This window comes from Astyanax mexicanus, chromosome 14 (assembly GCF_023375975.1).
Source record: "Astyanax mexicanus isolate ESR-SI-001 chromosome 14, AstMex3_surface, whole genome shotgun sequence".
Taxonomy (NCBI): domain Eukaryota; kingdom Metazoa; phylum Chordata; class Actinopteri; order Characiformes; family Acestrorhamphidae; genus Astyanax; species Astyanax mexicanus.
Window position 1 is genome coordinate 2918577 of NC_064421.1, and position 23062 is coordinate 2941638.

Below are 23062 nucleotides of genomic sequence, written 5' to 3' on the forward strand. Positions count from 1 at the left end.
TTTATTAAGAGACAAGAAATTTAAGTAATTAACTCTTGATGAGTTCAGCACAGCTGTTAACTGAAAGCCTGAATTCCAGGAGACTCTACCTCATAAAGCTGGTAGATATGTGTAAAACTGTCATCTAGGCAAGGCTACTTCAAAGAATGTAAAATATAAAACATATTCTGGTTTGTTTAACACTTTTTTGCATACTAAATAAGATTTTAGTATTAATCTACACTGATATAATGAATTATATCTCTCTCATCCTGCAGCTCACTGTGTTTAAAGTTTCACAGCACAAAGCCGGTTAACACTGCAGCACTGATCACCAGTTTCCGACCGGCGTATTCAGCGGATGGAAAGTGTGAGCTGTGATCAGAGCATATTCTCCTACGCACATTCCCCCAGCCCAGGACATTGGGCCATTGTTCAAGGAAAGAGACCCTCCCTAACCCCCCCCCCCATACCCCCCCACTCCGGTCCCCTTTGCCCCTCTCACCTACAGACCCTCATTCTGTTCTGCTCTGCTTCATTCCTCAAAATCAGCCTGTGTTAGAGTCAACAGTGAGCGACACACACCTCACCCTGCCCAATACTGCGTTTCACACACACACACTAACACACACTGCCGTCCACACACACATCTGTTCAGCCTCTCAGCTCCCGTCAATGAACCGATTCTCTGAGCTCACAGCTCTCTGATTACCCTACTGCACTCTGAACCACACCCAGGTACTTCCACAACCTCCACCAGAACCTCCCACAGCTCATCAGCATCACTACAACCCATAATCACCTTCATCATCATCATCATCATCATCAGGAACAGATACAGCAATATCTCTGATCAATATCCATGATCATAATCTGATCTATCCATACTTACATCTATTTATACATTTATACACATATTCATCTATCCATCCATCTGTCCATCCAGCATCACTCAAACTCAAACTATTGTCCATCCATCCATCCATCCATCCATTAATCTATTTATAATGTATTTATCCATGAAACTAAACTAAACATGAAACTTATCTATTCATCCATCCATCCATTTATCTATCCATCATCTATCTATCCATAAATGTAACTGTCCATCCATCCACCTGTCTGTCTATCCATCCATCCATCCATCCATCCATCCATCCATCCATTAATCTATTTATAATGTATTTATCCATGAAACTAAACTAAACATGAAACTTATCTATTCATCCATCCATCCATTTATCTATCCATCATCTATCTATCCATAAATGTAACTGTCCATCCATCCACCTGTCTGTCTATCCATCCATCCATCCATCCATCAATTAATCTATTCAACATTTATCTATCCATCAATCTAATCATTCATCCATCTATCCATCTATCAATGTAATCATCCATCTATCCAGCCATACATCCATCTATTAATCTATCCATTATCTACCCACACATCAATCTAATCTTCCATACATTTGTTCATCAATCCAATAATCTATCCATAATCTAGCTATTCATCAATCTTATCTATCCATTTATCCATCCATCCATCCATCCATCCATCCATAGAGGTATTATCCAGCATCCAGCGTATATCCAACCATTTATTCATCCAATTATTGATTCATCATCATCTATACATCCATTATCCAGCCTTTCTATTCATCCACCACACACCCAGTCAACAGTCTATTCAACCCTTTATCCATTCATCTATTCATGCATTCATTCATCCACTTATCGATTCATCAATTTATCCTTCCTCAAGTCATTTATCTGCTACTCCACCATAAACCAAATCAACAGTCTATTCATCCATCAATCCATCCATTCAACCATCTATACATCCTTTATTCTACCTATTTATCCATCCATATATCCATTTATACCTCCATCAATCCATGTATTGGGCCTGAGGATCAGGAAGTACATGATGCCTCTCCTCAGTACAGGAGATACAGTATGAATCAGTACAGGGAGATACAGTATGAATTAGTAGAGGGAGATCCAGTATGAATCAGTACAGGAGATACAGTATGAATCAGTACAGGGAGATACAGTATGAATTAGTAGAGGGAGATCCAGTATGAATCAGTACAGGGAGATCCAGTATGAATCAGTACAGGAGATACAGTATGAATCAGTACAGGGAGATACAGTATGAATTAGTAGAGGGAGATCCAGTATGAATCAGTACAGGGAGATCCAGTATGAATCAGTACAGGGAGATCCAGTATGAATCAGTACAGGAGATACAGTATGAATCAGTACAGGGAGATACAGTATAATAATAATAATAATAATAATAACTTTACATTTATAATGCGCTTTTCTAAAGACCCAAAGCGCTACATAAAATTAGTAAAATAAACAACAACAAAATAAACAAAAACACTTAACCACTCTTAAATGTTAAAGAAAAAAGATGAGTTTTAAGTAATTTTTTAAAACAGTCCAAGGTAGGAGCACTTTTATGAATTAGTAGAGGGAGATCCAGTATGAATCAGTACAGGAGATACAGTATGAATCAGTACAGGGAGATCCAGTATGAATCAGTGAGTGTAAAGGTGGATCTGGAAGCTGTATCAGTGTTTTTACCTCTACAGGTGCGTCCGTCCTGTTCAAATTCATATCCACTCAGACAGCGACAGGTGTGACTCCCAGGCAGATTCACACACTCAGACTGAGATCCACACACACTCAACCCCTCCACACACTCGTCTACATCTGAGAGAGAGAGAGAGAGAGAGAGAGAGAGATCACTTATCTCTTACTTCACTGTTTGAATGTGGAATACCTTTAAATGTGATTCCACAGATCAGTTTCTTACAATAAGACAAATATCTAATTTAACACACTAATGCTTTTATCACACATAGCGGGTTGTAAGAGAGTGTAAGAGAGTGCATGGGAATGTGTGTGTGTGTGTGTGTGTTTATGCGAGTGTGTGTATGATAGTGTGTATGGGAGTGAATTCAGGTAAATGGCATTAGAGCTGACCCCTCCCACAGCTCACTGTTAGACCTAGAAATATATCATATAATAAAATTACACTGTAGCATCAACCAGCTGTACCTCACACACACACACACACACACACACACCTGCACACACCCTAGTATGTGTTCCTCTGTGCTATTGTAGAGTGCTACACAACAGATCCACATACAGACAGACAAACAGATAGACAGATAGACAGACAGAGTAACAAAGAAACAGGTAAAGAGACAGACAGATATACACAGATACAGGCAGGTAGACAAAGATTCAGATTCAGGTATAAAGAGAGAGAGAGACAAGTAGACAGATACACAGACTGACTAACAGACAGACTTTTTACCTGTTTCTTTGTATGTCTGACAGATATACACTGATACAGACAGGTAGACACAGAGTCAGGCAGGTATAAAGTGAGACAAACAGGTGCTACAGATATACAGTCAGACAGACAGACACAGAAACAGGAAAAGAGTCAGACAGATATAAACAGATACAGACAGGTAGACAAAGAGACAGATATACAGACAGACAGACAATTAAATAGTTAGACAGACAAGACATGCAGACATACTCAGATATACTCAGATACAGAGGGAAAGACACATAGTCTGACAGATACACAGACAGTTTAGGTCAATTAGGTAGCTAGACAGACAGACAGACAGACAGACAAACAGACAGACAGACAGACAGACAGACAGATAGATAGATAGATAGATAGATAGATAGATAGATAGATAGATAGATAGATAGATAGATAGATAGATAGATAGATAGATAGATAGACAAACAGGTACTACAGGTAGACAGATATACAGTTAGACAAACAGACATACTAACAGAAACAGGCAAAAAGTCAGACAGATATGAACAGATACAGAGGGGCAGACAAAGAGACAGACAGACAGACAGATAGACAGACAATTAAATAGTAAGACAGACAAGACATGCAGACAATTGGGTAGATAGACAGACAGATGGGCAAGCAGACAGACAGACAGACAGACAGACAGATAGATAGACAGACAGATAGACAGACAGATAGACAGACAATAAAATAGTTAGACAGACAAGACATGCAGACAATTGGGTAGATAGACAGACAGATGGGCAAGCAGACAGACAGACAGACAGACAGACAGATAGATAGACAGACAGACAGACAGACAGGTAGAGGTGAAGTTACCGTAGCAGCTGCGTCCGTCTCCGGTGTATCCTGTGGCGCACTGGCAGGAGAAGCTGCTCCCCTCGCCGGGTAAACACTGAGCCGTGGTGTCACAGTCATGATTACCTGAGTAACACGGGTTCACCTGCTCACCACCTACACACACACACACACACACACAATACACACACACACACACACAATACACACACACAACACACACACAAAAAAAAACACACAGAGGGGAGAGGGGTTAAAACATTAGCAGACCAAAACACAGGAAACACTCTGCTATGTGTGGGTATGTGTGTGTGTGGGTATGTGTGTGTGTGTGTGTGGGTGTGTATGTGGGTGAAGGAAACTGCAGAGCTAAATATAGATTTTTCCTGTCTGCAGCACACTGACCGCCCAGCCCTGATTTATATAAACTACAGGAGCAACACATAGAAATCCTCATTACATCATTAGTTGTGTAAATGCAATATATATATATATATATATATATGTGTGTGTGTGTGTGTGTGTGTGTGTGTGTGTGTGTGTGTAGGGTTGTAAGCATATGGTGAGGTGTGAACTCTCTCTCTGACAGATGTAAAGTGTCCTTCCTTAGCGTGACCCCAGGGGTCAAGATACTCGACCCGGAAAACACAACACTGTTAAAATATCTATAAAGATACGGACCTCACACTCACACACACACTCACACACACACTCACACACAAACTCAACATAACCTCCGGTGGTTCCTGGAGTTTTTACCTGCTGGTATAACGTACGAACGAACAACCAGTTTGCAGCGACAGAGAAATAAGAAGGATTTTACCAGACAGACAGACAGGCAGACAGACAGACAGACAGACAGACAGACAGACAGACAGACAGACAGACAGACAGATAGATAAATAGATAAAGGCATAAAGCTATCCAAAAGCAGTGTGTAAGACTGGTGGAGGAGAACATGATGCCAAGATGCATGAAAACTGATTAAAAACCACCAGGGTTATTCCACCAAATATTGATTTCTGAACTCTTAAATCTTTATTAATATGAACTTGTTTTCTGAAAGCTCTGCATTTTTTTTTGTTATTTCAGCCATTTCTCATTTTCTGTAAATAAATGCTCTAAATGACAATATTTTTATTTGGAATTTGGGAGAAATGTTGTTTGTAGTTTATAGAATAAAACAACAATGTTCATTTTACTCAAACATATTACTTATACCTATAAATAGCAAAAAAAGAGCAGTCCAACAGTCCCTTCGAGGATCTATCTATCAGCGATACGTTAAGTTACGTTCTCGCCGCTACGCGGCTACGCTAACTCCTCTTTCCCCAGTGAAAACGCCTCCACTCCTCACATTAAAACCAGCTTGATTTCCTCACCCCAGGCCAGGGACCAATTTGGCCAATTATCAAAGGCAGACAGGAAGACTTTTGTTTGAAGTGAGAGACAGAGACAGTCCCCTTTTCAAAGCGACTCCACGGGGGAAGGAAAGAGGGGTGAGAGAGAGGGAGCGAGGGAAAAAACAGAGGGACAAGTGGTTCCAAATGAGGAGGGGGTGGTCCCGGCTCTTTTTAACTCTGCGTTAATTAAAGGGATGCGACGGAGCAGCGGGTGGGACAGGCCTTTGAGGGGGGAGGGGGGAGGTTAGTGCTCCAGGTGGGAAGACCCTTTCACACTCGGCTGTACTGAGGAGGAAGGTGAGGAGCTGGGGTCTGTCTGTCTAATAAAGACCACCGGAGAGAGGAAATCAAGTCAATCCAGAAACTTTCAATGATTTTCTTCTTTATTACAAGAAATAAACCAGAAATCCTCACATAGTTATAATATTCTCATGCTGTTTTCACACCTTTTCTTTTTGATCTGGACTTTCTTATATTTCAGAACAGAAATATCAGGTTTGAAATGTGCTGAGGACCACAGTCTGGGACCAAAGGAACAAAATTTGGTCCAAAATTTGTTTTTTTTCAGGAATTGCAATCCAATGTCTTTTTAAAAGCTATGATTTTCTATTCAGGATTTTTTTTCATAAGTGTCAACTTTTTCTACAAACACCTAGCCTTTGCAGGAATTTCAAACTTTTCAACAATTCCCAACTTTTCAACCAATGCCAAACAAATTTCAAACTTTTCCAAGAATCTTAAACTTTTTCAGTAATTCCATGACAGTGTACTTTTTTTCTATCCATTGCTATGTTTATTTTTGGAAACTTCAAAAATGGTAACATTTTCTAAGTGTCAACTTTTTAGAAATTTCAAACTTTTTAAAAACTCAAAAATTCAAAAATCAAAAATGTATTTTTTTTCTAGAAACTCAAAAATTGTTCAGAAGTTTCAAAATTGTTACTAACTTTTTCAAAAGTGAAATTAGACACCAACAATTCCCAACTTTTCCACCAATGCCAAAGCGTTTTAGAAATTCCAAACTTTATAAGCCAATAATCTTAAACATTTTCAGCAATTCTAATCCAATGTCAGAAAATGTTCAAAAGTTGTTTGTAACAAATTAAACTTAATTAATTCAAGCTTTTCTGTTGTTTGTTTTAGAAACTCAAAACATTTTCAAGAATTCCCAACCTTTTCCACTGATCCCAAACAATTTCAGAAATTCCAAACTTCAAGTATCATAAAATTCATAAACTTTTCAGGAATTCCATTCTAGTTCCAAAGTTCCAAATAAACACTCACTTTTTACAAAATTCCAATCCAGTTTCAAAGTTCCAAATAAATGTTCCAAAGTTTTTGAAGAATCTCATTCTTTTCAGGAATATCATTCTAATTAAAAATTTTCAAGAAACACAAAAACATTTTAGACATTTCAAAATTGTTAGTAACGCTAAACCTTTTCAGAAACATTTTTAAGAATTCCAAACTATTTCATAAGTGAAATTCTTATCAATACCAACAATTCCCCACTTTTCCACCCCTTCCTCTTTCCTAGAATTTTTTCCCCACAAATTTTAATTACTGAAATTATGATGAAAACATTTTGTCCATGGTTTTATATGGCAAAGAAGTCAAAGAACTTTTGTTTTTGGTACTATTTGGACTGATTTTAGTCTGAGTTGCTGAATATCAGAACCAGCTGTGTTGGATCTGAACTCAGAAGCAGGTCTGGGTACTGCTGATTTAAATAAGCAGTAACTGTGGGCCTTTCTTAAAGGAGGAGAGTCAGACGCAGTGATCCGGAGCGCTGTGAGTAAACCCTGAAGAGGTTCTGTCTCCATTAGGACAGTAAACTCATCGCTGACTCATCACTGATCAAAGCCTGTGTCTGCTGTAATTACAGAGCATCACCCGGACCCGGACCGGATCAGCAGGGACCGGACCGGACTGCACAGAAACAACCAGATGTGTTTCCAGCTGAAGCTGAGGATCAGGATGAGGGTGATGAAGATGATGAAGATGAGGATGTCTCCAGGGCTGGAGGATCCCGGGTATCTCTCCATTCCCATGACATCACTCCACAGCCATCCCCCCATCACCCCAACCCCCCCCGCCCCCTCCTCACCCCCCGGCCTGTAAATCTGTCACTGAGGGATAATGTTCCTGCTCTGGCAGCATAATAACAACACGCTGACATCTCTAAACCTCATGTATACGAGCCTCCCAGCAGCTGGAGGACCCCTGTCTCCTCTCCCTCACAGTCTAATCCGGCTCCACGCCCAACATCCACCAAGAATGTGAGGAGAGAATGTGTTCGGCTGCAGAGAAACACAAACATCTGCCTCCACGCGCTGATCCAAACATTACATACAATAATCACACTCTCATCCAATCACAGCACTCGCCAACCTTTATAGACAATTCTAACTTCTCAAGAATTCCCAACTTTTCCACCAATGACAAACAATTTCCGAAATTCCAAACTTTTTACGAAATTCCAAATTCCTTTTTTTGGAATCTCAAACTTTTCAAAAATTACAATCCAGTTCCAAATAAATTACAAATAAATGTTCCAAAGTTTTCCTAGAAACAAAATTTTAAAACTGTTGTTTTCAGGAATTACACAATTTAAAAAAAAACATTTTCAAGAATTCCCAACTTTTCCACCAATACCAAACAATTTTAGACATTCCAAACTTTTTATAAAATTCCAAACTTTTTCAAGGATCCCAAACTTTTCAGGAATTCCAATTCAGTTCCAAATGAATTACAAATAATTTTCCAACTTTTCCTAGACACTCAAAAATTGTTTAGAAATTTCAAAACTGTTGTTTTCAGGAATTACACAATTTTTTAAAACTTAGAATTTTTTTAAAACTCAAAACGTTTTCAAAAATACCCAATTTTTCCACCAATGCCAAACAATTTTAGAAATTCCAAACTTTTTACTAAATTAAAAACTTTTTTAGGAATTTCAAACTTTTCAAGAATTCCAATCCAGTTTTAAATAAATGACAAATAAATGTTCCAAAGTTTTCCTAGAAACTCAAAAATTGTTTAGAAATTTCAAAATTGTTGTTTTCAAAAATTACACTTTTCCACCAATGCCAAAATTTTTCAAGGATTTCTCAGGAACTTTTCAGGAATTCCAATCCAGTTCCAAGTTCCAAATAAATGCCAAATAAATGCTCCAAAGGTTTTCTAGAAACTCAAACATTGTTCAGAATTTTTTTAATTGTAATGTTAAACCCTTTCAAGAATTCCAAACTTTTTCATAAATGAAATTCCAAACAATATGAACAATTCCCAACGTTTCCACCAATTCCAAAAAAATTACTGGTAACTCTATTATTTACACTGTGATATACTTTTTAATGCAAAATTAAATATGCATCTGTAAAATGTTATACAATTTGTAAAAAGTATCCACATAGGCTACATTATTAGAACTATTTTACAAATATCCTGACTTACAAGTAGTATAGCCACAATATAGAGCTACATAACACTGATATGACTGACACAGTTATTCTGACAGACTGTAATACACTATATAAAACATTTTTATAGGTTTTATAGGTTTTATAGGATGTATTTGCTGTAAATTTGAATAATGGTGATGCTGTGACTCTGCAAAGTGATAAAAGCTACTAAATAAAGCAACAAGTCTCTGTTAGATATCTGTGTTAAGCTCTGGAAAGCAGCAGAAAGCCATAGAAAGAGGGATTTGAGGCAGTGAACTCCCCGCCCCATACAGGACAAATTCCTCCCTGTCATCGAGTTAATAAAGCTAACCCTCCCAGATATGAGGGCGTGCTAAAAGGGGGCGAATATCAGCACAGACTACAGAGCCGGGGTCTGATAAAACCCTCACACAGCTCAGCAAGGTGAGTTTTAATGAACAGCAGACACAGAAAACCTGCTTTACCATCAGAACTCCACATAACCACGTCCTTTCCTGATCAGAAACACGCAAATATTTAAAATACGGAGGCTTTAGGCAAGAAATCAAAGTTATCTTGAAGCTGATTCATCTTATTTTGCAGCAGACCATCAAGAGAGATCAAATAAAGGGGGGATAAAGCCAAATAATAAGCTTCAAAGCTACACCTGCTTATTTTTATGTGATCTAAGAGGCTAATAAGGCTGTAAACAATCAGTTACAAAGTTATACACACTAGTGCATCTCTAAAAAATAGAATATCATTAGAAAGTTACTTTATTTCAGTAATTTAGTTCAAAATGTGAAACTTATATATTATATAGATGTATTAAACACAGAGTGATCTATTTTAAGCTTTTGTTTCTTTTATTGTTGATGATTATGGCTTACAACCAATGAAAACAACCCCAAAAAAATCAGTTTCTCAGAAAATTAGAATATTATATTTGATTTGATGTCATCTGCTGGTGTTGATCCACTTTGTTATATTATAAAGTCCAAAAGTCAATGCGATGTTTTCTTACAGCACTTCAAGCTTCCTTCTGCTACTGACAACTTTCATTTTCCAGCAGTAATTTTCTGAGACACTGATTATTGGGTTTAAAATAGATCACTCTGTGTGTTTTAATACATCTATATAATATATGAGTTTCACATTTTGAACTGAATTACTGAAATAAAATAGCTTTTCAATGACGATCTAATTTTTTGAGGAGCACTTGTACATGTATATATAGTCAAAATCTTCTCATTCACCGTTACTTATCAAAACAAAGGTATTAAAAAGAGATTATCCTGCCTTTGTTGGAATTACTGTCTCTACTGTCCAGATAAGACATTGTCTAGATAAGGATTAGATTGATTAATTGACAAGACAAGGGTTTAGGTTTATCTACTCCAGAGAGTCCTATTCTATTGGCAATACTTCTATACTACAGGGACTAGACAAGCTGTGTGTGTGTGTGCATTTGCACAGCTATGTCATAAATGTCTGCAAATGAAAATAAAGTCAAATAAAGAACTTCAAACCTTTACAATGTACGTAGTCAACTACAATACAATATACTAGTACAGATAATTTCCTATGACTTTTGCCCCATGTCCTATGGAAACTTAACCCTTGTGTGGTGTTTATATTTTTGTTACTCGTTTACTTTGTTACTTGTATTTAATTCAGCAAAATTAAGCAATTTTACATTAAAATGCTTTACACATGCTCGCTTTACCTAAATTGCAAGCAATATAAACAGCTTACATGGTTAATATTTGCCCTTTACCTTTCTTATGTTACATTTCTTTTAAAAAGTGCTACTCTTTTTTTTATTAGTTTTTTAATAAAATGTAAAAGAAAAAGAATTAAACTCAAGATATGAGTAGAAAATTTGTTTAGTTTCAAATTTACAAATGAAGCAATGTTTATTAGCCCTTGGCCAAACATACTGTATGTAATGTAAATGTGTGTGTGTGGGGGGGGGGGGGGTGTACAGTGTGTGTTTATTGAAAATGTGTTTTGATATATGTTTTTCACAAAAAATGAGCCAATGAGCTTGAGTTAGAAAAAATATCTTTTTTGTATCATTTGATGAAAAATGAAAACAGGTCCCACAGACCCGAACACCACACAAGGGTTAAAAAAAAAAAAAAACTATCACACCTCACTCCAGCTCCAATAATTCATATCGGCTTAGCATGAGCACGCTATCAGAGCTTTCAGTGTTCTATCAGTGTTCAACTTCACTCACAAGATAGCACCTCACAACTTATACAGATGTAGATGTTCCTTGAAGTAACACTCCCATGAGTTCTGGCATTTTACAGTGGTAAAAGGTGTACCTACCTCCGACCTGGCCGATCTTGTTGGTAATGGCGTATCTGAGGATGCGCTCCTCTTTGATGTACATGACGAAGATGCGCTCCACGTTGAGCTGCAGGGTTTGGGGGGCGCTGCGGGGAGCGTGTCTGCAGTCCCGGTAAGTGATGTTCTGTCTGAGCTGGAAGCTGAAGGTCTCCGCCCCACTTTCAGCAGAAACCACCGTATACTCCCTCACTGAGCTCGACGTGATCACTGCAGAGAGAAGAGTTACAGCTGTGTTAGTTAGCTGTGATTTTATGTTTTTTGGATACAATCCGGGTTAGCACCCGAACACCCCTTTCAGACAGCTTCCTCTTACAGCGTCCACAGTTAATCCTGTTGGATGTGGTTGGTCCTTCTTGGTGGTATGCTGACATTACCCTGGATACCGTGGCTCTTGATGCATCACAAAGACTTGCTGTCTTGGTCACAGATGCTCCAGCAAGACGTGTACCAACAATTTGTCCTCTTTTGAACTCTGGTATGTCTCCCATAATGTTGTGTTCATTGCAATATTTAGAGCAGAACTGTGCTCTTACCCTGCTAATTGAACCTTCACACTCTGCTCTCACTGGTGCAATAATGTGCAATTAATGAAGATTGATCACCAGGCTGCACCAGTTTAGCCATGAAACCTAAAAAAATCCCACACTAAAATGATGACAGGTGTTTCAGTTTCATTATCCAACCCCTGTACTGCGCTAAGTGCTAGCTCTTTTGCAGTTCAGAGGTGAGTATTATTGGCCTTTAGCCTGCTGCTATCCCCAACTAGCACTGCTGGAGCAGCATTAACATTAGCCAGTAACTATGCTAACGGCTAGCGTTAGAAGTTAGCCACTAATGCTAATGCTGCTGCACCCAGCCTTAGTGAAAATCTTGAAATCTAAGCTTACTGTAAATAAACATAAGTAAGTATACTTGGCTTATAGTGACAATTATAAAAAAAAAAAGTCTAAGTATATTTGGCATGTACTTGTACTTGTAATATTTTGATCAAGATATACTTAAGAAAAGTACAACAAATAATATTCTTGCCTTATATGTAAAGTATGCTTGGCTTGTAGTTTAAGTGTTCCCGTAAATGAGCTGCTATCTGATCATATTGCATCTTTACAGCATGAACCAGCAGGTCATTTTCCTTGCTTGCTCTGAGAAGCGTCCAGGTTGCTGCACTGCTAAATTAGCAATCCGGCAAAGTCAGAGCTCACCTGACTCTTAAAGTGAACGATGAGCAAGTGACGTGCTGATTGGTTTATTGATTAATTAAGATAATTAGTACATGCCTTTTGCATGTTTTGAGCTGTGCAAGGTGTACTTTTTTACCGTCGTTATGATAGCAAAGACACACTGACACGTCCTAAATCCAGCTGCACGGTGCACAGTTGAGGGATGGCCTATAGATCACTAAAATAAGTCCAAGTTTTACTTTCTGTCTTTACACAAAATAGCTTAAACTAAGCCTTAAATATGTTTTTTCCTACCAGAGTAACATAATCCAGATATAAGAGCTCTGAATAAGAGCATCAGATAAATACTGTAAATGTAAATGAGGTCATGAGGTCTAAGAAATGTTTATCATCATTTCGTAATTTCCTATCGACTGCTAAACTGTGAGAAAACAGATCTGTACTATTTCCAAACTCTGGATCACTTTAAAACGTCTGGGGAGGACAAGAGCCCGATTCTGAAAAACGGCCCCTAGTGTAAACGACCCCTACGCCACCTACAATAACCGTAATTCACCAGCCGCTAACCCCAACAGCACTTCCTCCTCCTGACCCTGAGGACCCCGCCCGTAAGCAGGTCCTGAAATATGCAGGATCTGAACGTTACCAGCGTCTCGAGTCGTACGTCACGCTCAGAAAAACAGCCTCATCACAATCAGACACCACTTCCTCCTGGAGGAAACCCAGCTTTTTATAGTTAACCCAGTGATCCCTGTATCCAGCCGGTCGGGAGGTACAGCGGATACTGAGTTTACTGCTTTATACAGTGAGATAGACACCACAATAAACGAGTGCATTACTCTTTATCTCCAATGCAAACGCTCTATGTAAATCAGTCGGGGTGAAGGAGATGCTTTGTACTGCAAAGTTACACTTACAGTTCCCTGTGGATCATTATTCGCATCGTTCAAGTTTAAATTTTTCGTAAATCTGTTCTTAATAAAAAGTTTTCTTAAATAATATGACTTCTTCAGTGATGCATTGTTAATTAACATCATTTTGAACAGCCTGAAAATGTTTTTTTTAAAAAGCTCAGTTTTAATGCTCTACTTACTCAAAAAATGTCAGCTTTTAATCAAGTTTGGGTTCAAAATGACAGTTTATGGGGCGGGGCGGGGTCAGACAGAATGTTCACAGGCTGGGGTCGGGTCGGGTTGAATGTTTTGGGCCTGATCTAAGCTCTAGTTTTCCCACACCAAACATTATAAGTTAATTTCACTGAAGCTAAGGGGCCAAGCCCAACTACTGTAAAAAAAAAAAAACACACAATAATAATAATGATCCCCCCTCCGCCAAACTTTGCACTTAGCACAATGCATACAAGTATTGTTTATTTTCTGGAAATAGTCAGAGAGAGTGCAAGACCAATTGTGCTCTCTCAGGGCTCTGGCAGCTGATGGCAAGAATTTAATTTCAATGATTTGGATGGGTGAGTGAATACTTTTGGGAATATACTATAGTGTGTAAAAATAGATAAAAACACATTATCAATTCTATTAGAGATTAACAGAAGATGCTAATTGGTGTACATAGGCTTTCATTACTTGTTAGCTACTACATTAGCATCAAATCTCCAGAGTAAAAAACTACAGAACAAAACTTTCAACACTGACTACGATTTTGCCGATTATCTAAATTTGGTGTAAATTTGGAAAAAAAAAAGCGTTTTCAACAAAAAAAAAAGAAAAATCGGTAAAAAATTAAGTTCCTACATGAGGGGGAGTACTGGTAGGTCTCAAGATAGGGCTCCATCTGTAAGGAGGCACCAGGGGCTATGAAGGGGACGCTGCCCTCCAGACGGGTGTCCACGTTCAGGTAGTTCTCGCTGTCCAGCCCCCTGCCGGTCTGGACGATGCTGAGCCGCTGATTACCGGGGTAAAAGATCACTTCAGCATGGCGAGTAAACTCAGCACCTGGAAAAGAGAGAGAGAGAGAGAGAGAGAGAGAATAAAGGCTTAATATTGGAGCAGGCAGGTTTCTCTGGTACCTCCGACTCGGCTTGGCAGGTCCTTCACATCTAAAAGCTGTAAAAACGTGCTCTGCTTTTACTACAAAACAAATTTTTATGTCGAGTAATCAGGTCCAGATGAGGGTTACGACCCTTGTAATGGGGCTTGATGAAAACTTGAGTAATTTCAGAGCCGGTGCGGTTTTTATTATTTATTATTATTTTTTACCTTTCCCTTAACGCAAAGTGAAAACACACAGTCGTGCAGCAACACCTGCCTTAAATTAGAGTAAGAGCTGGAACACACGCTGAATAGATCTTAAATATCAACCTGGCCCTGGAGAAAAGCCAGCTGTGTTAAACACTGTGTACTATACAGCATATGTGGGTCATTATCATTATCAGAATTATATGATACGATACCTTTTGGGCCTCAAAACTTGTATGTATTCATATTTATTATATTTATAAGACTTTATACTACACAGAAATCATATATATTTTTTCAGCTTGTGCTAAACATACACTAGACAACTTCGACAAAAGCTTGGAAAAGATTTAAATAGACTAAAGTCACAGACTTTTTAGTCACAGGCTAAGATTTTGCTGGGGATCTTGCAGGATCACTTATTTTCTAATTTTAAGGCAATACATTTTATTCTCTTCTTTAAGAATAATTCTTAATCTTAATCAGTCTTACTTAGAACTTTCACTTTATTTTAAGTTATTTCACTCATAATAAGCACAAAAAGTAACCAGTCAAGTTATTCGCACTTTAATTTCCCATAAACTGTGAACTTTAAGAACTTTACGCACTCATTCACTTTACCAGCCTTAAGCTATATAACATATACCATATTTGCACTATTACTGTTATATACTATTTATACTGTCATTCCATCTCAATCACCATCAATATTGCACTATTGTCTTACGTATGTTTATTGTGTCTTGTTGTTTTGTACATTTAGTGTCTCCCACTTTTTTATATGATATATCTTTTTCTTTTTTTACTTATATTTATATATCTATTCCTCCCCCACACTACTGCACCTTGTTTTTGTCTCATGTATGTCTATTGTGTCTCTGCTGTATTGTACACATAGTGTCTCCCATTCTCTTTTATTATATCTATTATCTGTACTTGCTGTAAAATTGGGAAGGAGAGTAACGTAATTTCAATTCTCTGTATGTCCTGTACACATGCAGTATTGACAATAAAACTACTTGACTTGACTTGACTATTCCGATTCTTGTGTCCAATTTTAAGGTCATTTCTGCTTTGATTTAAGTCTTACTTCACTCATTTTTAGATTTTGTGATTAAGAAATGTAGAAATTAGGAAAAAATTGCTTTTGCAATACACTAGACGACTTCGAAAAACTCTGAAAATACTTTTTTAATAGACTAAAATCTGACACACTCACATCTAAAGACTGGTCACAGAATTTTTATTCACACATTAAGATTTTGCAAAGTCTTTCAGGGTTAATAATTTTCTAATTTAAAGGCAATAAATCTTATTTTCTTCTTTGATGAGACTTATTGTATTACTAAGCATTGGATAAGCATTTATTTAAGAGAGTATTTTGCTTTTTTTAGGAATAACTATCTTAATCATCTAAGTCTTACTTAGAATTTACTCAGAATACAAACTTAGTCATTTGAACTCAAAATAAGTACAAAAACTCACCAGTCAAGTTATTCCTGAGTCTTTAAGGCAAACAATCAGTGATTTTTGCTTGATTTAAGTCGTACTATACTGAATTTAAGACTTTGCGATTGCATTTGAAAGAGATCTCACTAAGAAAAAAATGCTTATGAAGAAAGACTTGAATATTACATTTCGAAAAGAAAACATACAGCTCTGGAAAAAAATAAGAGAGAAGCACTTAAAAATGATGAGTTTCTTTGATTTTACCAAATTAAAAATCTCTGGAATAAAATCAAGAGGAAGATGGATGATCACAAGCCATCAAACCACCAAACTGAACTGCTTGACTTTGTGCACCAGGAGTAAAGCAGCATAAAGTTATCCAAAAGCAGTGTGTAAGACTGGTGGAGGAGAACATGATGCCAAGATGCATGAAAAAAACTGTGATTAAAAACCAGGTTTATTCCACCAAATATTGATTTCTGAACAATATTTTTCAATATCTGAACTTTATGAATATGAACTTGTTCTCTTTGCATTATTTGAGGTCTGAAAAGCATTTTTTTCCGCAAATAAATGTTCTAAATGAGAATATTTTTATTTGTAATTTAGGAGAAATGTTGTCTGTAGTTTATAGAATAAAACAACAATGTTCATTTTACTCAATAAACCTAATAAACTCATAAACCTATAAATAGCAAAATCAGAGAAACTAATTCAGTTCATTAAATCTTGTATATAGAAACGTATTGTTACACAGTGTTTGTGTGGAATTTAAACACTATACATTAAACTATACTGCAGATACTAAAGGTGAGTTATATTGATGCTATTAGTGAGGGAAAATGGCTCTGGACCGTAAGCGAGTCTCAGCAGGAGAGCATGTTAAATAAACTGGAGCTCAGTAAAGCTGGCAGCTCTCCTCACCGGTGATATTGAAGCCATTATGGCTGTTGGGGAGCTTCAGGGCGAACAGCCAGCCAAACAGGCCTCCGATGGGGGCCACGGGCATCAGAGCCCACCCCAGAGGCTCGGGAACCTCGCTGATCGCCGTGTACGCCCGTCCGTCGCCCACCACGATGTAGGCGTGGAGGAGGATATCGTCCAGCCGCAACGCCGTCCCTCCCACCTTCACCGTCCCGCTGACCTTCCCGTTCACTCGATGAGGAGCTCCTGAGAAAAAACAGATAAACAGCAGATAATCAGTCTTAACTAAGTCACTTTATCATGTTACTGCTCTTCATTCACACTTATTCATACTGCTATAGCATAAATTTGCACTCGAGCCTTGCAAAGTTTAAATTCTTGACATGAGAAGTAGATACACAGCGCTGTCTCTGTGTCTGTGTGAGTGACAGGCTGCTGCTGCCTGAGAACATGAGGTAACCTCACGCATGGCCTCCATCCACATGGCTCGGCACGTGCTCGTAAACGTGAGCACGTGAGCACGACGTGAGCACGACAATATCGCGATATATAGTCGAAAAAAGAACATTTGCAATGTAAATTTTTTCCAATATCATGCAACTCTACTCTGGACTTTGTGTTGGTTCTACTTTTCTACTCTCCTTTATATTTTGTGTATTTATTTTGATATATTTTTTTGTTTTATTTTATTTTAGCTTTATATTTATATATCTACTTTAACAATAGCTCTGTCTGATTTAAAAAATTGAATCCAGTATGAATCTATGCATTATGACATGCCTTGCACAGGGTGTGCGATAGGGCCCGATATCTTTTTCTTCATAGTTTGGATGACTTTAGTATTAATGTAGAGTACTGTGCAAAAGTGTTAGGCACCTGTGGGAATTTCAGTACAGAAAAAGCTGTTTATTAGATCAGTAAAACACATTACAGCATTGCAATACATTCAAACAGCAATTTTACAAAAAGCAGTTACAGCTTTTACAGCACAACATCTCCTAATCTCTCCTCCTCATCTGAGTTTAATAGAGTTATTTATTTCTAGTTCTCATCATATTAATCAACACCTGGTTTGGTAAATTTTGGTAAATGTGGTAAATCAGATGAGCTGCTGAAGGAACTGAACATATATAAACACATGCTGGCTGAGGAGCATCCAGGAGAAATCTGGAATCTCTACACTTTATTCTTCAGCTCGGCTCACAGGATATAAAAATGAGAATTCCTTGTTACTTTTTACTGTATTTATGTGTATTTGCATCTGTTTAAATCATATGTGGTGCTTTTTTCAGGCAAAAACACTCATATTGCTGAAATAAATAAAAAGAGTGTAATTTGCTTTGGTGCCTAAAACTTTTGCACAGTACTGTACAATGTAGTGCAGGGGTGTCCAAACTTTTTTGTTGGGGGCCAGAAGGAGAAATATATAAGTCAGGGGCCACAGACTCTATAATAAAACAAATAATGAAATATACCACTTTAAATAATACTTTTATCCTGATTATTTCATTTACACACCATTTTTCTTGACTTACTATCTTTATCTTTGACAGTGTTGTGTAAACTAAGATTTTTCAAATTGATGTTTAATTTCATGATGTCTCTTAATATTAAACTCCTTAATTACAGCAACTTTTATACTCTTTACCCCGTTTTTCTGCGTTACAACTGCACACCCTCTCCGCTTTTAGACTCTTTGACCCATTTTTATGCGCTAGAAATGAGCACTCTCTCCACTTTTAGACTCTTTGACCCGTTTTTTTTCACTATAAATGCGCACTCTCTCCACTTTTAGACTCTTTGTTTTTTGTTTTTTTGCGCTAGAAATGCGCACCCTCTCCACTTTTAGACTCTTTGCCCCGTTTTTTTCGCTATAAATGCGCACTCTCTCCACGTTTAGACTCTTTGGCCCGTTTTTTTGTGCTAGAAATGCGCACTCTCTCCACTTTTAGACTCTTTGACCCGTTTTTTTTCGCTATAAATGCGCACTCTCTCCACTTTTAGACTCTTTGGCCCGTTTTTTTGCGCTAGAAATGCGCACTCTCTCCACTTTTAGACTCTTTGACCCGTTTTTTTTTGCGCTAGAAATGTGCACCCTCTCCGCTTTTAGACTCTTTGACCCATTTTTATGCGCTAGAAATGCGCACTCTCTCCACTTTTAGACTCTTTGACCCGTTTTTTTTTTCGCTATAAATGCGCACTCTCTCCACTTTTAGACTCTTTGCCCTGTTTTTTTTTGTGCTAGAAATGAGCACCCTCTCCACTTTTAGACTCTTTGACCCGTTTTTTTTCTCGCTATAAATGCGCACTCTCTCCACTTTTAGACTCTTTGCCCTGTTTTTTTTTGCGCTAGAAATGCGCACCCTCTCCACTTTTAGACTCTTTGACCCGTTTTTTTCGCTATAAATGCGCACTCTCTCCACTTTTAGACTCTTTGGCCCGTTTTTTTGCGCTAGAAATGCGCACTCTCTCCACTTTTAGACTCTTTGACCCATTTTTTTCGCTATAAATGCGCACTCTCTCCACTTTTAGACTCTTTGGCCTGTTTTTTTGCGCTAGAAATGCGCTCTCTCCACTTTTAGACTCTTTGACCCGTTTTTTTTTTGAGCTAGAACTGCGCACTCTCTCCAATTTTAGACTCTTTGGCCCGTTTTTTTGCGCTAGAAATGTGCACACTCTCCGCTTTAAGACTCTTTGGCCCGTTTTTCTGCGCTAGAAATGCACACTCTCTCCGCTTTTAGACTCTTTGGCCCGTTTCTGACACCTAGCGTTCAAACTTTGAATCTCACATTTTAAAAACCTGCTTAACAGCGGGCCAACTTTCATTCTATTTCTAAAATACTATTTCTAAAATGGCCTGCGGGCCGTAGTTTGGACACCCCTGATATAGAACATTGTAAAATAATGAGAAAGTGCTTACTTATAGAGTATCAGCTTCCATTAAAAGCTACTTTTTAGCTACATTAGCTTTATAGTTCAAGAGAAAAACTACAGTGTTGTCTGTCTGACTACATTCACAGAAATGTGCAAATTAACATGTTCTCCTTTATATAGCAACATATTTAGCTCCGGAAGACTCAGAGATGACATTCAGAAGATAGAACCGCTTCTGGAAAAAATGTGAGCGCATCACGTCTCTTCATTTGTCTGTAAACGGCTGTGTTTCAGACGCACAGAGTGGCAGGATTGTGTTTGGTGACAGAGCTGTGCTGTAGCAGCTTTTCCTCTCCACATTCACCCACACACTCGCCCTCCCAGCACACAAAGCACCTACTGTACACACACACACACACACACACATACTCCACAGCTGAGGAGGATTTTCCCCAACGCGCTGTAGTCCTGCAGGAACGTCTGTCGTCCAGCGCAGCCGGAACGCAGGGAAGAGCCCAGGCTCTTAAACTCCAGCTTGTTTTTAACGCAGGTCTTTCTTTCTTTCTCAGCAGGAGATAAGCAGCCAGTATGAAGTGCAGGGTGATGTCACAGGCTCCGGGAGGATGTTGTTTAAGTGTGTTTCCTGAGACGTGCTGACTGATTCATGGGGGACGTTTCAGTAACGCTCTTTACGCTCTTTAAAAGAAATAAAGCCCACTTGACAATAAACCTCTGACAAATACTGGGTTTCATTCTAGGGGTGGGCAATATGGCCTTAAAATAATATCACAATATTTAATATATATATATATATATATTTTGTTATATAGATTTTTTTTTTTCATGACTGATAATTACATTGTAGATTCTCACTGAAGCATCAAAACTATGAATGAACACATGAGAATTCAGTATGAATTGAATGAAAGTGTGTGTAGTTTCCATTGTCTGAAAGTGACTATTTTGTGATAATGTGAATCCAGTATGAATCTAAAGTGTGTGTAATCTGAATGTGAAAATGTTTATGATTTTACATTCCGACAGTAACAGCAGTGGATTAATTTTAATACAGTATGAACCTAAAGTGTGTGTAAAGTTTTGACAGTTTTAATACAGTATGAATCTGTAGTAGGCTTTTGTAGTTTTTACAGTTTTTACAGCTGTTTTTTGTTTAATCAAGTATAAATCTTAAGTGTTTTGGATTTTTTACAGTCTGACCACAACAATAGGGGGCTGAATTTAGAGATGGGACCGATCCGATACAATATCGGTATCGGGGCCGATATTGACGTAATCCGACGAATCGGATATCGGGCCAAGTACCTGTGACGTGCCTGTCCCCTGATTGGGTGTTAGGGGGTGGGGCTACAGACCTAATCAATATATGCACCTGTGTAGGTGTGCTGCGGGAGGCCTTTCTTTTGTTCTGTTTGCTGCCTCCGGAACCAACTCATAGGCCTGTAGAACAGCAGACTTAACTGTTGTATAATCAGATGCATCTTCCACATTTAAAGCAGAATAAGCCTCCTGAGCCTTACCAGTAAACACACACTGCAACAATAGAGTACGTTCTCCATCCTCCCAGGCCTTGGCATCAGCCACACGTTCAAACAATGAAAAAAAACGATCAACATCTCTTTCATCAAACTTAGGGAGTAGCTGAAGATACTTCACTACATCAAAACTAGTTGTCCCAACATTACCAGCTGCAAATCCAGTCCCTGAAAGTCTCCCTGCTTTAACCAAATCCAAACGATACTGTTCAATCTCAAGCTTTTTCTGTTCCAACTCATGCCTAGACAACTCAATCTGCTTTTCCACCTCTAGCTGTGTCTGAATCAACTTCTCTTTAGCAGCAGCCTCTAACAAAATTAGCTCTTTTTGCTGTTCAAATGTTAAAGAAGTTCTCAAAGATAAGGGACTAGTAGAAACTGGTGAAGCCTTCAAAACACCCTGCTCTACTAATGCAGATTTTAATATAGCCTTAATGTTCTCCTTTAAACGCTTATCAGTGATTGATAACCCAACATCATAATGACTAGCAACTTCAAGCAACTGATCTTTAGAAAACTGATCCAATAGTCCCTCAGAAGGAGACTCAACAAATTGACTAACAGAAGCCATAGTTAACCAGGGTAAAATAAGCAGCCAAACAACTCAACAGGAGGGGAGGGAAAATGCAATTGCAATTCCCACTAACTAATAAACAAAACTACCTAAACTCAACCTAGTCTTCATACAACTTCCAAGAGTCAAGTCTCTTTAAGCACCCAAATACCAGTAGCGTTGAAGTCCCCTGGCCAAGGCCACAAAACCCAACCACCATGGCGGTGCCCTCAACCCAGAAGTTGTACAAAAATAAAAAATAAAACAAAATCCCTCAAAATCCACCCCCCAAAGAAAAATGGTGTGCCCAAACACGGACACCCCACTAAACCTACCAAAAGGGAACTGCAACACAAACCCACCCCACCCTGCAGAGCTGTACTCACCCAGAGAAGACCAAACAAATCCAAAGCAAAGCAGGCCCAGCCAAACAATCCTACATGAACTCAAACCAAATCAAACAAAATCCTATACAACCAAAACAAAGACACTGTATGTCCCCATTTAAGCAAAACAAAAAGAGAAAAAATAGGTAGGACGAGCCCCCACATTTGTCACAACTGGCTCTAGGCCGTGACAAATGAATGGAAGACACACAGTGTTTAAATGGCAAAAAATATAAATTTAATGAAGAAATTAGAAAAAGGTTCATGTCCAGACATTTATAAACAAAAAGGCGGCCCAAAGAAAACCTATGTATCAACAAAAAACAACTAAAGCATAATGTCAAACAGAACCAAACCAAGCAGGCCCAGAAAACTGAGCTGCCTGCAGCAAACAGAACAAAAGAAAGGCCTCCCGCAGCACACCTACACAGGTGCATATTGATTAGGTCTGTAGCCCCACCCCCTAACACCCAATCAGGGGACAGGCACGTCACATACCCCTCGCTGCAGAACCACAAGTCCAGGGGGTGGGGCTGGATCTGTATCTCTATCGGGCGGGCGCTGCCGATCCACTTACCGATCCATATTCCAGTCCAAAGCTTGAGCTGAACAATAAACCC

At 38.4% G+C, this 23062-nt stretch overlaps 1 protein-coding gene across 37 annotated transcripts in view; it reads right to left on the bottom strand.

Annotated features, from left to right (window-relative positions):
• Positions 1 to 23062, bottom strand: part of nid2a (nidogen 2a (osteonidogen)) — a 73768-nt gene that overhangs the window by 29263 nt on the left and 21443 nt on the right. For all 37 annotated transcript variants that reach the window (XM_049463731.1, XM_049463725.1, XM_049463712.1 and 34 more), the window contains exons 6-10: positions 17077 to 17322; positions 14260 to 14460; positions 11307 to 11534; positions 4163 to 4297; positions 2575 to 2703 (exon numbers count right to left, since the gene is read on the bottom strand). In XM_049463731.1, the coding sequence (XP_049319688.1) occupies positions 2575 to 2703; positions 4163 to 4297; positions 11307 to 11534; positions 14260 to 14460; positions 17077 to 17322 (939 nt within the window). The remainder of the gene's footprint in view (positions 1 to 2574; positions 2704 to 4162; positions 4298 to 11306; positions 11535 to 14259; positions 14461 to 17076; positions 17323 to 23062) is intronic.